At 38.2% G+C, this 15,255-nt stretch overlaps 1 protein-coding gene across 1 annotated transcript in view; it reads left to right on the forward strand.

Moving 5' to 3' along the window:
* The window catches only part of NAV3 (neuron navigator 3), a 966,035-nt gene that overhangs the window by 272,015 nt on the left and 678,765 nt on the right, over window positions 1–15,255 (forward strand). The window contains exon 2 of the mRNA XM_089307477.1: window positions 1,070–1,478. Coding sequence (XP_089163603.1) covers window positions 1,407–1,478 — 72 coding nt within the window. The 5' untranslated portion in view covers window positions 1,070–1,406. The remainder of the gene's footprint in view (window positions 1–1,069; window positions 1,479–15,255) is intronic.

Consider the following 15,255-nt stretch of genomic DNA (forward strand, 5'->3'; position numbering starts at 1 on the left):
TAAAGGTGCCTCAATATGGAAAGGACTGCCTTTGGAGACACTATATGTTTTCAGGCAGCAATTGATCAAGTTTGTAAAGAAAATCTATACATTAGGGCAGTGGGGCAAAACCTGTGGGGCTGCCATACAAGAATCAGTTGTTTTGGAAAGCTCCCAGGTGTGTCCAATATGCAGACAAGTTTTGGAAGTCCTGCATTGGTAGAAGTTTCTCCTCTTCATTTTTTTTTTTCTCCTCTTCATTGGTTTTTCTGCATCAGAAATGCCTAGAAGAGGTGAAAAGAATACAGACCACCACGTACTTCCATATATCTTTTAAATTAACAGGACAGGAGCGTACCTCAGGAATTTATATGTTTAAAGATAATGCCCAAGTGATTGTGTTTTTTTAGGGTATTTGGAAACCACTGGATTAGATGACCATTTTAGAGAAATATTGTGCACAGTGTATCTGCAATCCCCCAAAGCACTTAACAAGTTTATCTATGGTATCTTTGTGTAAAAAATATATAATAGGAATTGAGATGAGTATATGTAGGAGAGCAGGTTTTGGAGTCCAAGCAACTTTGTTCTACTATTAATACTTACTGTTTTAGTAATTATTAGTGTTGTAAAATTTATCCTCTCAACCTCAACTTCCTCATTATAAAGTGGAATTATAATAAACCTTTTACATATTCATTTTGAAGTTGAATTTATAAACTGTTTATAAAAGCATCAAAATGTCTAACAGAATATCTGATCACATTGGGCTGTCTTCTAAAATCTTGTAGCTCTGTGAATGCTGACATTAATGAGTAGGATGGTGCAGTATGTTCTCTTGTTTGATGGATATGTATGTATTTCTTGTTGCCTTTTTTGCTTCAGTGCACTGTGGATCCCCAGTTGTAATACTCTGTTTTGGTTTATGTGTATAATTGATATATTTCAAGGCCATGAACTATTATTTTTAAGTCAAATTGTGCCCCCCGTGATTTCTTCGCAATAGAAAATTTGAGACAGGAATTGATTTTATTGATTGTGCTATCAGTAGTGGGAGGGAATTAACAGTGTGCCTTCTTTTAAATCACAGGTTTATAAGAACTCTGATTTTTTTTTATGAAAATGGAGAGCTGTGAAGAAAGAAAAAGATAGCAGTTGGAATTAAAAGCCCTGGATGACTATCTTGCTTTTGAGGAATCAGCATTGAAAAACGATATGCTGATTTGGAAGATTTTGGGAGTAAATTGCAAACTTTATTTTTTCCACTCAATCAATGGATTTTTTAATGATTCCTTGGAGTCGATGAAGTTCAGAGACGGTGTGTGATGGGAAATGCGGTGTGCCAGTGTTTTCCCAGTGATTGCATCTTGGATTAGTTTGCTGCTTTTTTGAAAAGATTCCATTTTGAAGGACAAGAACCTAATGTGATGGATTTATCTTCAGAAATGAACAGACATGGGAAGAATCCAGTGAGTCACAAGCTAGAAGATCAGAAGAAGGTAATAGAAAGATATTTCCTTTTGCCCAGTCTTTTGTTTATGCTTAAGGAGAATTTTGCAAATTAAAAATGAGTATGCCTTGTGAGATAAAATAACATATTCCATGGAAGTAAGTTCTACTATATAGCAAAATGGTATTATATATCTGGATTTTTATTATCAGCTGGTGATTTTTTTCTAAAGTTTTCTGAATTTACCTCTGTCCAATGAGTTGGCAAAGAATTGCACTATGTTCTTGACTTCCTGCTTGTTACCCACTGATCTGACCTGATTAATAGTTCTCAGATCCAGGGTGAGATTGCATCATGGGCATCTCTGGAACAATAGAGCAAGTTAGAGCTGTCCTCAAAGAGAACACCTGTGTAAATGTCATTAGAAGGCAAAGGTGGCATTTGAAATTTGCTCATTTCATGTCCTTGGAGTACATACACTCAGACCTTCTTACTTTTACTTTGACTTTTCATGTGTGATGTCAAAGAAGCAAATGGGAAATATCAACAGAGGAGTGTGCTAGCATGTTTTTGAAAAACAGATTGGGAGAGCTTTGAAATAAGAGTCTGGAAATTGAATACCTAGTGTTGTACATACACCTCGTTTTTCTACTTTTTAGAAACTCTTCCCTGCTAAGCTACTGCGCTGTAGTGAGGACCATCTAGAGAGCACTTACCAGAAGTATCCAGAAATGGTGCCCAAGAGAGAAAGCCCCACTCATAACGAAATTTATTATTTTGTGTGGTGCTCTTATTGACTGTGTTAGTACAGAGAGGTGTGTGGGGACCCAGTGCCTAGGGCACAAAAGCAATGGATAATAAGAAAATGGAAAAGAAGTGTTTAGGTACTGGTCGATCTAAAAGGCATGTTTAAGGCTTGTTTTTACATCTATCTTAGAGATTTTGTCTACTGGCCACTTTGTACATCCCAAGAGACAGTTAACTCTTTGACAGTTTTAGAGGTAAGACATTTACAAGAGTCTGTGCTGAGTCAATAGCTTATTAATTTTGCTTGGCCATTTTGATTATGGCTATTAGAATAGGGCACTAGCGATCTCTTTGCCATTAATAGAGGCAGAGAAGGTTGGATTTTTTTATGCACAGTGTGGTTCAGGCATCATTTACCTTAAGTGTAAGTAAATCTCAGAAAATACTAAATACTATGACTATAATCAGTTCTCACTCCATGGGAACCAAAATTCCTGCACAAGTAAGCATGTTACTAGAATGTCAATGGCATTAGATATACCCAGAATTTTTTTTTTCCCTGGCAGCAGTAGGGTGTTCTTCAGAAGAGGTGGTGGGATAAATTTCAATCTGAATCATACTCTGCAATTCTTTAATGACTAAGTATTCACTTAATCATTTTTCTCTATCTGGTTAAAAATGTCTTTAAGTCTGGTATTAATTTGTATGCTATATGGGGTACGCGAAGAGGGAGTTGGGTAATAAGGTGAGTGATTAATGTTATAGGATTATAATTTTGGATAGAGGTCATGTTTTTCTAATAGGAAAGAAAAAGTACCTCAGCAAGTATTATCTTTTCATTTCCTGAATAAGAAAAATTTTCTGCAAACACAAAACGGATTGCAAGCTGAAGAATAGAATACATTCTTAAAGTCATGCTCAAGATTCCTTGTGTGGAACTTTAAACAATGGTCTGTAATGATGCTTAGTTTCCCAGGCCATTTCACAAAGGACTGTTCAGCTTATAAATAATGTACTAACAGTAATAGGGTTTAGACAAACTGTGGAGAGCTAGAATTCTATGGGAAAATTAAAAATACCAGCTGGGTAGTGTGGTACAACAATCTCTATCTCACTATAGCTTCAGTTTCGAGACAGTGGGAAGATGGGGCAGAGTGAACATTTCCAATGAGGAGGGTCAAGAATGGACAATGGGGTTTGAATGAGCCTGCCAGTGGGCATTCCAAGATAGAAACTGACACCTAAATTCTGCAAATAAGCCAGAAATTCAGACAGATATAAAGACATTCATACATACTTGTGACTAAAATGCATGAAATGTTAACAGGGACACCTAGTCCCAGTGACACTTTGGGTTTGTATTAAGGAGAAAAATGTAATGTCATATCATAAATCTTGGTAGGAAAAGCTCTGCCACCACATAATTGCTACTAAAGATTATAAGGTCATTCATGTGTTTACAGTCCTTCAAGATGAGTTAACAGGCGCAGTGTTCCACATTGGTGAGATAAAATGCATTTGTCCTACTCGTGCCTCCATTGAGAGCTGAACACATGTTTTTGGTGTTATTGAAATATTGCCTTATTTTTATGGTATTTGGTGTTTGGTAAACATTCAAAGTATGGTACATTGAATTGGGTTGAATACAGCTATCTGCTTTAATAATAACATAGCAAACTTCTCGTTCATTCTACAAATAGCATACCAGCTTTTGTTATTTGCTTTTAAGTATGTGGATTTGTACTTCCTATGCTCTGTTTCTAAATGGAAAGTCTTAGAACACTTAGAAGGTCAGGTTGTGTGCATGTGTTGCAGTGAATGTGTAGGTGAGTGTCAGGGAAGAAATCTGTGGAGCACTTAACTCAATTTGCCAGGAATGGTTGATTATTTTCAGTTGTATTAAAAGATTATCTTCCTACAAAGATAAAAGCTGCTTTCACCTCTTTAAGAGTTTTCTTCGTGCAAAAGTAATTATTAGTCCTTTAAGCACATTTAAAGCACCCTCTATGTCTACAGCTTCTGCTCCCAAAAGTGCAACCAACCTTTAATAAGGAACTTCTACAGATTTTGGTATACATGATAGGTTGTGGAACAAACCCCCATAGGAACCAAGGGACTACTGTAGATGGCAGAATCAAATTTATGAGTCTCATTTAAATAAAGCATCATCAGCTTCTTTAAGCTGAATCCAGGAAAACATACTTGAAACGTTGTAAGGAATCATCCACAAGTCCTATCCAAGGTTCTCCCCATTATGGATAAACCAGATGTGTGGTTCTTACAGGAGTTAAAGCAAATACTTCTAAGATCTGATTAGATTTGAGAGAATATTTGAAACAACTTTGAATCATCTTAAATTACTGCAGGGCTAAATAGATAGATGTGACTTTTGTTGATAGAACTTTCATTTAGTCTTAGCCCATAATCCTGCTCTTGCTATTCTGCTTCTATAATCTCTCTAATGGGACAATGATCATAGAATCTGAAACATCCTGAATGCCCATAATGAGGTGTTTTGTTTGTGGAAACTTGACCTTTTGATCTTTGTTTGCATGTTGATACCAGTGAAGTGGGCTGATTACCTTCCACTAATTTTGATTGCTTTTTGGGTTCACTGTTGCAAAAACTACGGAGCAGTGAAAGCCCAGTAGGCACAGATGTCAGTGCTGTGTAATTGTTAGCTTGAACTAAAAAACAGAACTCCGTAGATTTGACTGTCAATCAGTTGCAGCATTTTGCAATTCAGACACCCTGGAGCACTGTTTTGTTGCTCCAGGAATATTTTGTGTATTTTTAAAGCAAAGCATTTGCTGGATTCAACAATTTACTTGGTAATATCAAAAAGCTAACAGGATAGACATCTTGAAAACATAGCAATGAAAGGAAATACATGGTTTATGACTTGGAATTGTTTTGTTACTGAATTCTCTAAACCAACAGGGATGAGGAATATTAGTGGACACTCATATATCTAGAGGTATTTACTTTTATTGAAATGTTTAAGCTTAGTGCTATCTCTGGTGTTACTTGCTAGAATCATGTCTTTTACATATGCAGTTAGCATTATTTTCATTTTTGCCATGCAGAAGTTCAAGATAGATTGCTGTGTATCATATCTTTCTCTCCAGTAGATAACAGTTATTTCAGAAATGACATACTCTGAGCATACAGCACATCACTTTCAGATGTGAGGAATTATGTAAAATGAGAAATTGTATTAATTGTAAAGAGAAATGGTGATATAGAAAAAGAGCCTGTTTCAAAGGTTAACTTTGTGGGACTAGCACCCAGGCATTGAGATCTACCACACTCAACTTGGCTGTTACCCTGGATACTTGTCCCACACTGGACCACGGACCAGAGCTCCCTGGCCAAACCCATCACTTGATATTCACTGGAAGTGCAGACATTCCACTAAGATACAGAGGCATATCTCAAAGATAAAAGCCATCAGAGGAAAAAAAATCAACTGCACAAATGCCTAAAAACAAATGCAGAAATCAAAGATACAAGAATAAGGAAGACACCACCACCTCCCACCCCCCCCCCAAAAGGAACACAATATTTTAATATTGGAATGTGAAGATGGGGCGGCGCCGCGGCTCACTAAATTAATCCTCTGCCTGCGGTGCCAGCACCCCAGGTTCTAGTCCCGGTTGGGGTGCTGGTTCTGTCCGCTGTGGCCCGGGAAGGCAGTGGAGGATGGCCCAGGTGCTTGGGCCCTGCACCCACATGGGAGACCAGGAGGAAGCACCTGGCTCCTGGCTTCGGATTGGCGCAGCACGCCAGCCGTAGTGGCCATTTGGGGGTGAACCAATGGAAGGAAGACCTTTCTCTCTGTCTCTCTCTCTCTCACTGTCTAACTCTGCCTGTCAAAAAAAAAAAAAAAAAAAAAAAGAATGTGAAGATGAAAAGATAAAGGAAATGCCAGAAAAAGAATTTTAAAAATTAATTATAGAATTATTCAAAAACAATCAGAAGCACATCCATGAACTAAAGCAACCTATATGTTACATGAATGAAAATTTTTCCATGAAATTGAGAATTTAAAGAGAAATCAAAATAGAACATGAGAAATAAAGAATTCAATATATCAAATAACAAACACAGTGGAAAGCCTTAACAGCAGATTTGGAGAGGCAGAAGAAAGAATATCCAAACTAAGAGACAAATATTTGGAAATCTTTCAGTCAAAAGAGAGAATGGACTAGAAGGCCTATTTAGTGAAATAATTACAGAAAACTTCCCCAATTTGGAGAAAGAGAGGGACATCTGAGAAGAGAAAGCACATAGAACTCCTAACAGACATGACCATAAATAGATTTTCACCATGACACATTGTAGTCAAACTTTCCATCATCAGCAATTACTATAATTGGGAAAACTAGAAGAAATGGATAAATTCCTGGACATGTACACTTTATCAAAATTGAGCCATGAAGACATGGAAAACCCAAACAGAACAATAAACAAAATGGAAATTGAATCAGTAATAAAGATCCTCCAACAAAGAGAAGCCCAGGACCGGACAACTTCAGTGCTGAATTCTGCCAGACATTTAAAAAAGAGCTGATTCCAATTCTTCTCAAGCTATTCAAAACAATTGAAAGGGAAGGAATCCTCCCAAATTCAATATATGAAACCTGCAATACCTTAATTCTTATGTCAGAAAAAGAAACAATAGAAAAAGAGAGCTTATATACCAACATCCCTGATGAACATAGATGAAAAATCTCAACAAATGTTAGCAAATTGAATCCAACAACACAGTAGAATGATCATTCACTTGGACCAGGTGGAATTTATCCCTGTTAGGCAAGAATGATTCGATATTCACAAATCAATAAATGTGATACATCACATATACAAAGGTTGCTTCTGCAATATATTTGAGTTTACCATCAAGTGAAGCAGGCGTTTGAGGAAGTACTATGTGCAAGTGACAACGCATGCTTCATCCGTATCTGTTCATTTAGGGTTGCTTTGTTCTTTCTCTTTAAATCAACATCAAACTCGGGATTAGTCCAGGTACACATATGTTGTTTGCCTCTGTAAAGCTATGGTAATAATTTCACTAAAGACCTCACCCACTTAACATTGCCTGTGTTTTACAGAATAAAAATACCTTATCCATTTAAAGCTACTAATTCTTATCTTGCAATTTTTTCAATATGCTAATTCTTTTAATTTAGACTATATTGATTGCATTTTCTTGGAGTAATGGTAAAGCAACATCATGTAAGTCAAGTGTATTGGGATTCTTACAGGTGTTGTAGACTACTTGAAATTGTTTATATTGGATGCTGATTAAAGATCTGTCTTCTGAAGAAAAAAATAAGATGAGTCACTGAATAAGACAGGGCTCAGCCCTTCCATTCTTCGATATTCTTCACGAAGGGACTCATTAAATGGTGCTTTATTTTTATAAATGTGCCTGAATTCCTTTTTGTTAGTGTGTCTGAGATGTGTTAAAGGGACTCAGAGGAAAGATGATGTTTCAGAAACAAAACCATGTTCTTTGTGAATCATCCAATCCCAAAACATGGCTGCTAATATAAATAAATTACAGTGAGGGTTTCAACAAAATTGGTTTTCCAGTTACTGCTTATCTAAGCTTTCCATTTTTAAAATATATTGAACAGCCATTCTGCAATGTTGTTAAACAAGTCTGAAATTAATGTGCACTGTGAATATGAATGTCAAGTTCCCAAAGAAATTAGCATTAGAATTTTAGCTTACTATGAAGCCAATTAATACTGTCCCTAATTGCTGCCTCTGCCTTATTGTCTTTTATAAAATGTTGCCTCAAACAGCTACCCCAGCCATTTCAACTGATTCTCTAAGGGTGAAGTAGATAAAGTGGGTTTATTTTGTCTCAAAGTTGACTTTAGGCCCTTGGATCTTAGATCTGAACTTGGAAAGATCCTCCTTTAAAACTCTCTCAATCATATATAGATAGTCCTCAAATAGACTTCTGAAGATTGACTTGGCCTCTTGCCTTTTGTTCCTTGTGTCACACGTTTTCAATATAAAAAGACTTGAGAAAGCAGAAAGAACTAGAAACAGATAAAGCATGCTTGTTGGTTCTCCTTAGTCCTGGGAAAAAAACTGTATGCTTTTTCCTCATTCTGGTACTTAAGATATTAACACATAGTGACTCCATATCTTCATGTAGTTAGACAAACAGGCCGGATATATATGCCAGTATTTCAAAAAGCTCATGGAAAATATAATTAAAACATAAGCTTATTTTCATGCAAAAATTTTTGAAACCCGTGCATAGATTTTTATTATATGCATTTCTATGAACTTTTTGAAGTTCCTTTGTAAGATATTTTGGACTCAATTTTATGTACTAGTAGTCATTAATTATTATCTCAATGATAACAGTTGTAACAGGGACAGGTTTTTGGTGCAGCTGTTAAGATGCTACCTGTGATTCTGGCATCCTGGAGTGCTGGTTCAAATCTCAGCTGCTCCACTTGAAAGCAGAAGAGAATCCAAGTGCTTGGACTCCTGACACCCATGTGATAAACAAGGATGGAATTTCTGGTTCCTGACTTCAGTCTTGCCCTATCCTGGCCTTTGCAGCCATTTGGGGGCAGTGCACCAGTGGGATGGAAGATCTCTCTCTCTCTCTCTTCCTCTCTGTAACTGCCTTTCAAGTAAAATAAAAATATATTTTTTTTTTCAAAAATGCTGCTTTGGACATTCACATCCCATATCCTGGTGTCTAGGTTTGAGCATTGCCTCTGCTTCTAATTCAAACTTAATGTAACGTGCACTCTGAGAGGCAGCAGGTAAAGTCTCACTACCACCCATGTGGGAGTCCTAGATTAATTTCCAGGCTCCTGGCTTCAGCCTGGCCTGGCCCTGGCTTTAGTGGGCATTTGGGGAGTGAAACAGAGAAAGGAAACTCTCTCTGCCTAACCTTCTTTTTGTCTCTCTCTGCCTTTAAATCAACAAAAATAAATAAAAAAATTTTCCCTGTGTGGTAACTAATAGAGTACAAAAAAAGTAATGTATGTGAGCAAGATTGACATTTTGAGAAGTGATTATTGTTAATAGCCTTTGTCTCTACTGGTAAGGAACAGTATTTTTCTTCTTACTATTTGTTGAATACTTAGTGGGGTTAATCTTATGATTATAAAATAAACAGTATGTCATTGTAAAAATTAAAGAAGGAGGAAGAGGGAGGGTAAAGTATCACTATGCTCCCAAATCTGTATATATGAAATTTGTTCACCTTATGTAAGTTAAAAATTATAAACAAATCCTAAATCATAAAATTATTGCTAACATAAGATTTAATAATTTTTTTCAAAAAAATGCACATCTTAATTGATTTGGAAGGCAGAAGGGGTGAGGAGGGAGATTGCCCATCTACTGGTTAACTTCCCAAATGTTTGTAACAGACACGGTTGGGACAAGCTGAAGCCATGAGCCAGGAACTCAATTCAGATCTCCCATGTGGGCAGTAGGATACAGTTACTTGAGTCATTGCCTTCTGCCTTCCAGGATATGTTCACATTAGCAAGAAATTGGAATGAAGAATGGAGCTGGGACATTCTATTATTGGGCACTCCCAATAATAGAATGTGGGCATCCTAAGTGATGGCTTAACTGCTGCACCAAATGTTCAAATGCCTGCACCAAGATTTAATAGGTTTGAATTTCTATTATTTCATAAGTTCCTTCCTCTGTCTTGATACTAACAGGTGAGTTCTTCTGGCTTTTATCCCTTCATAAAGAAATGGCTAGACTTTTTTCTTCTATACTGCACTGAAAAAAATTAGGTACATACCCAAAGCAGAAAACACAAAATGTATACTGATTTCCCTATACCTTTATATACATACATACATAGATTTTACTTACTCGTTTCTAGTAGAGTATATGTATATTTCTAAAGCCACTATTTTTAAAGCAAATATTATAATATTTTGTGGCATGTGTTGAATGGTCAATCATAATTGTTTATTTATCTTTTTAGTTGTGTTTGTAAAAGGACTGAAAAATTTCTCCATTTAGCCATAAAAATATATACATTCAAATATAACAGTCATTATGAGCAATAGTTCAGCCGTGTCCAATGGCACCTCTTGAGGTTCCAGGTGAATATAACCAGCTGGCCCAAGATTCCAGAAAGCTGACCGGGAGAGTGCCAAGTGAATTAAGAGCCCATGAAATGAATGCAAGTGTTCCATGAAAGGATCTTAATGTCATGATCAGGAAAATAAAACTGTGCTCATTTCCAAGGGCCAAGCATTTGAGACTAATCAGAAAAATCAAAACAGAATCTGGCACTACAGTAGAGTGGAGAGCAGAAAAGGGTGTAAGCAGAGAAAAAGAGCCCCGAGCTGGGAGTGGCTGAGCTGGCTGATTTGTTTCTGGGGAGGGAAGGCTGTGGTGTGCAGGGCCATCTAACATAATAACAATCGGACAGGATGGACGGAAACTTTCTGTGGTTGCCTTTGGTAGGGACTGACCAAGTGTTTTGAGCCTGGTGATATTCAATAAATACAGAAGGCCTGGAATAAGAATTATATGAAACAAAGCAGATATAATATGTTGCAAAAGCTGTTGGCTTTTGTAATCCTGTCTGTTTTGAATACAGATTTGGAAAACCTCAATGAAAAATAAGTAGACACCCATCAAAATCTTCACAGTGTATTCTGAAGACCAGCAGTATCACTATCACCCAGGATCTTATAGGAAGTTCCATCCCAGGTCCCACACCAAAACCACTGAGTCATCCTGTGAATTTCAAGAAGGTCCCCAGTGATGCTAATGCATGGGAACATTTCAGCCCAGCTGCTGTAGAGACCATTTCTGAGAGCTTCTGGAGGATTCAGCATTAGTTACTTACATTGTAATGTGCTTGGTATAGTGTCCTTTATTTTCTATCATCTGATTCCTGTCTCCCTTCCTGACTCCCCTCCTAGGATTTCCTGAAGTTGTCAGCCAAATAAATTACTTGGACTTGGATGGTTACTACAGGTTCTGCTCTGGGGAGACCTAAGCTAGGATATTCTATATCTAGAATTCTGTTACCCTTACAACCCATTTGTTTCTGTCCAGTAGGGTTGGACTGTATGGTAAACACAGCTGTTTAGGATTTAAACTTTCCAAGAATTCTTCCATCCTCTTTATTCACTCCTGTTTTATTCTTGGATATCCTAAGTGCATACCCAGACTGATGATACTATCAACACTTGCTCAGTTTGACCCTGACCTGACAGGTGACCCGTACATAGAACAGCTGCTGCCCCCAGCCACTGCCTCCCCATTGTTAATGGCTCTGTAGCTGGCTTTCTCCCAAGCAATTACAGAGGGAGCTTCCATCAGGTCTCTTTCCATCACCTACCTTCACCATATTCATTAAAATACAAATAATACATACTTCTGAGACATTCATTGAATCATATGTCTACGGTTTGAGATTTGGAGGGCATTTTGTTAATATTTATGTATCTTTTATTATTATTTTTTTTTGAAAGGCAGGGATGTGGGAAGCCAGCGAGCACACAAGAGAGCACTTTGTTGAGCTGGTTCACTCCCTAAATGCCTGCAACAACCAGGGCTAGGCCAGGCCCAGGCCAGGAACAAGAAGCTACATCTGGGTCTCCACATGGGTGGCACGGGTCCAAACATTTGGGCCATTGTTCGCTGCCTTATTCAGGAAGCTGAATCAGAAGCAAAGCAGCCAGCCCTCAAACCTTCACTCCAATATGGGATAGCAGCGTCACAAGCAGTGACTTGACTCATTTTGCTGCAACACCAGTCCCAAAAGATTTGGAATTTTTAGGCAGAATCTCCTTTCATTCTTTACTTCTTGTAGTGCTCCCCACAAAGGAAGCTAAAAATACCTAAAACTGTGATTAAACTGGAATAAAGAGCGAGAATTATGAGAAGAGTATGTGTGTGATTTCACCCAAGCTCTCCTGAAAGTAGATATTCTTCAGTAACTGCCTTAGGTACAAAAGCCAAATCTGTGTTTTCTGGTTCTTCAAGGCAGGATGCCCCTGTTCACTGAGCTGTCCTGATAGTACTGACCAAGTGGATGCAAGTGGACAGAGAGACCTTGCCCAAAGAGGAGGTCCTCTTATGTGAACCTATCACAAATGACCGATACAGTAGGAAGAAAGGTGATGCCTGTGGTCCTAGTCCATTCCATGCTGTTAAAACAGCATTGTTTTGTTTTCTTCATACTATTTGTTGAACTCTTTTACGTCATGTAGAGTTAACCTAATGGTCATTAAGTAAACTAAAAGCAGACCTTTGTAAAAATTGAGTGGGAATGAGAGAGGCAAGAAGAAGTATTGGAGTGTGGGTGGGAGGGAGGGTATGGCAGGAAGTATCACTATGTTCCTAAATCTGTATATATGGAATACATGAAACTTGTATAACTTAAATAAAATTTTTAAAACATTTTAAAAATACAGAATAGGCAAATACAGACTAGAAAAATACAGCCTAGATAATTTACAAGAAAAAGGAATTTATGGACTCACAGTTCTGGAACCTGCGAAGTCTAATATCAAGGAACCCACCTCTGGGGAATGCCATCTTGTTATATCAGCACATGGTGGAAGCAGAAGTATAAGACAGGGACAAATCCCCTTTTTATAACTGCACAAGTCCCACCATGAGGCTGGAACCTTCAAATGTCCCGCTTGTAAATGCTGTTCAAATGGTAGTCAGATTTTAATAAGACTTTTGTAGGTGTCATTCAAACTGTAACTGCCATTAGCAGAAAAAAACACTGCCCACTCAAAAAAACCATGGATTGGGGCTAGCATTGTGGCATAGAGAGTTAAGCCATTTTCTGTAGTACCAGCATCCCATATTGGTGCCAGTTCAAGTCCTGGATGCTCCACTTGTGATCCAGCTCCCTGCTAATGTGTCTAGGAAAGCAACAGAGAATGGCCCAAGAATGGATAATGTTCCGGGCTCCTGGCTTCAGCCTGGCCCAACCCTGGCTGATATGGACATTTGGGGAGTGAACTAGTGGATGGAAGATCTCTCTCTTTCTCTTTGAGTCTGATTTATTTATTTATTTTTTTAATTTGACAGGTAGAGTTACAGACAGAGAGAGAGACAGAGAGAAAGGTCTTCCTTCTGTTGGTTCATTCCCCAAATGGCCGCTATGGCTGGTGCTGCACCGATCCGAAGCTAGGATCCAGGTGCTTCCTCCTGATCTCCCATGTGGATGCAGGGGCCCAAGGATTTGGGCCATCTTCCACTGCCCTCCAGGGCCACAGCAGAGAGCTGGACTGGAAGAGGAGCAACCGGGACTAGAACCTGGCACCCATATGGGATGCTGGCGCCACAAGGTGGAGGATTAACCAAGTGAGCCATGGCACCAGCCCTTGAGTCTGATTTCTAATTAAATAAATCTTAAAAAAAAAAATACAACTCCCTGTTGAATGCCAGACCTGACCATTTTGGCTAGCAATGTCTTGTGGAAGAATTTAGTCAGGGGCAGTGGAACAATGAGTTAACAGCAAAGAACCTGACATAAAAGTACCTGAGTTTGAATTTTGAGTCTGCTACTTTGCAAATCACTCAATTTCTCTCCTCCCCCAGGTTTATCATTTGCATTACCTCTTAAAATGTTTGAGGGTGTTGAATATGATAGTATTAAACATGTGGAACGATGTCTCACAGAGAATACCAAATGGTAGCTCCTGGGGGCGGGCCAAGGAGTTGGATGTGGTATCTGTTTCAAATGTAGGGACCTGCATGTCAGCCGAAGGGCATGTATCTTCCTTGTGGTCATTGACCTCTTACCAGGTGCTGGGAGTGCTAATGGTGCATGGTGTCCTATTTACCTTAAATCAGGGCGGCTCATTTAAATTTCTCTTCCATCTACAGGTAACGGTCAATTTAAGTAAAGTTTCATACCAGGCTCCCCACAAAGTGAAAAGTTTCTTTACTTAGAGGTAGAAATAAAATGCACATACAAGCAAAGATAGAACTAATAAGCCAATTCTAGGTTCTTAGCCTAGACTCCCTCTGAGTCTGGACATTCTTTCCTGGTTTATACTGGGTTGGGTATTCGTGAATCAGTTTAGACCATGACTCAGCCTGATTATTAGAGAGGAGAGTTAGAGCACAGGAAATTGTGTCTTAATGTATGGGTGTAGTGTCCACCACATGTAAAGAGAGCTAAATGCTGGAGCAAGTCGGAAGAGAAATCTGTAAGTTCAAAGAGTGTATTTCCTTTAGGATGATAAAATTCAGGAGCCAAAATAATTTCTACCCATATAACAGACATGTGCAAGCTACTCTTAATGCATGCCACATGTTAAAAATGTACTCCCTAAATTTTGAGCACACATGTGAATTTTCTTTGTAGTTTTAAGGGAAAAAATTGAACTTTGGAAAAATTCTTAATATGTCAACTGACATATGCTTTGTGTCTGTCCTTTCTAAAGTGAGAGGATGTAGGAAGTATGTATAACGAAGTTACATGATATAGCAAGCACGATAAAATGTTAACACTATGACAGTGGTGGGCATGTCTGTGTACCTCCTAAACTCCTTTCATCTGTCTATCTGGAAGTATGTGTACCACAATATGGTAGAACATGTTAATAGATATGTTACTTTCATGATATTTACAAGCTAGGAATCTGTAGTTTCTAGTTTCCCTGCCATACTTCCTGAAGTTTCATCCTCCCCTTCAGTGTAACTTGAGGGTCAGAAAAGCTGAAAGGATTTTTGAGGAATGAATCAGGACTGCTATTTCTAGCCTTTCAGCTGTGTTAGATAGTCATCTGGTATCCTTTCCTTTTTTTTTCTTTTTTTTTTTTTTTTGGATTGGCCTGGGATCGCGAACAGTACTAATTACCTGATATGTATGAAAAATATAGCCAGAATTTTTGAAGACTGACTTACAAAGCAAATTTAGGAATTCATTCCTTGTTACTGATTTTTCCTTTGCCTTAAAAATGAATTTTAGGGGTAAATATTTGGCACAGCGGTTAAAATGCCTCTTAGGATGCCTTTACTCCAGATTGGAGTACCTGGGTTTGAGTCCTGGTTCTGCTTCTGATTCTAGCTTCTTGTTAATG

Source organism: Oryctolagus cuniculus, chromosome 11, assembly GCF_051225735.1.
Source record: "Oryctolagus cuniculus isolate XC-2025 breed Fujian yellow rabbit chromosome 11, ASM5122573v1, whole genome shotgun sequence".
NCBI classification, from domain to species: Eukaryota; Metazoa; Chordata; class Mammalia; order Lagomorpha; family Leporidae; genus Oryctolagus; species Oryctolagus cuniculus.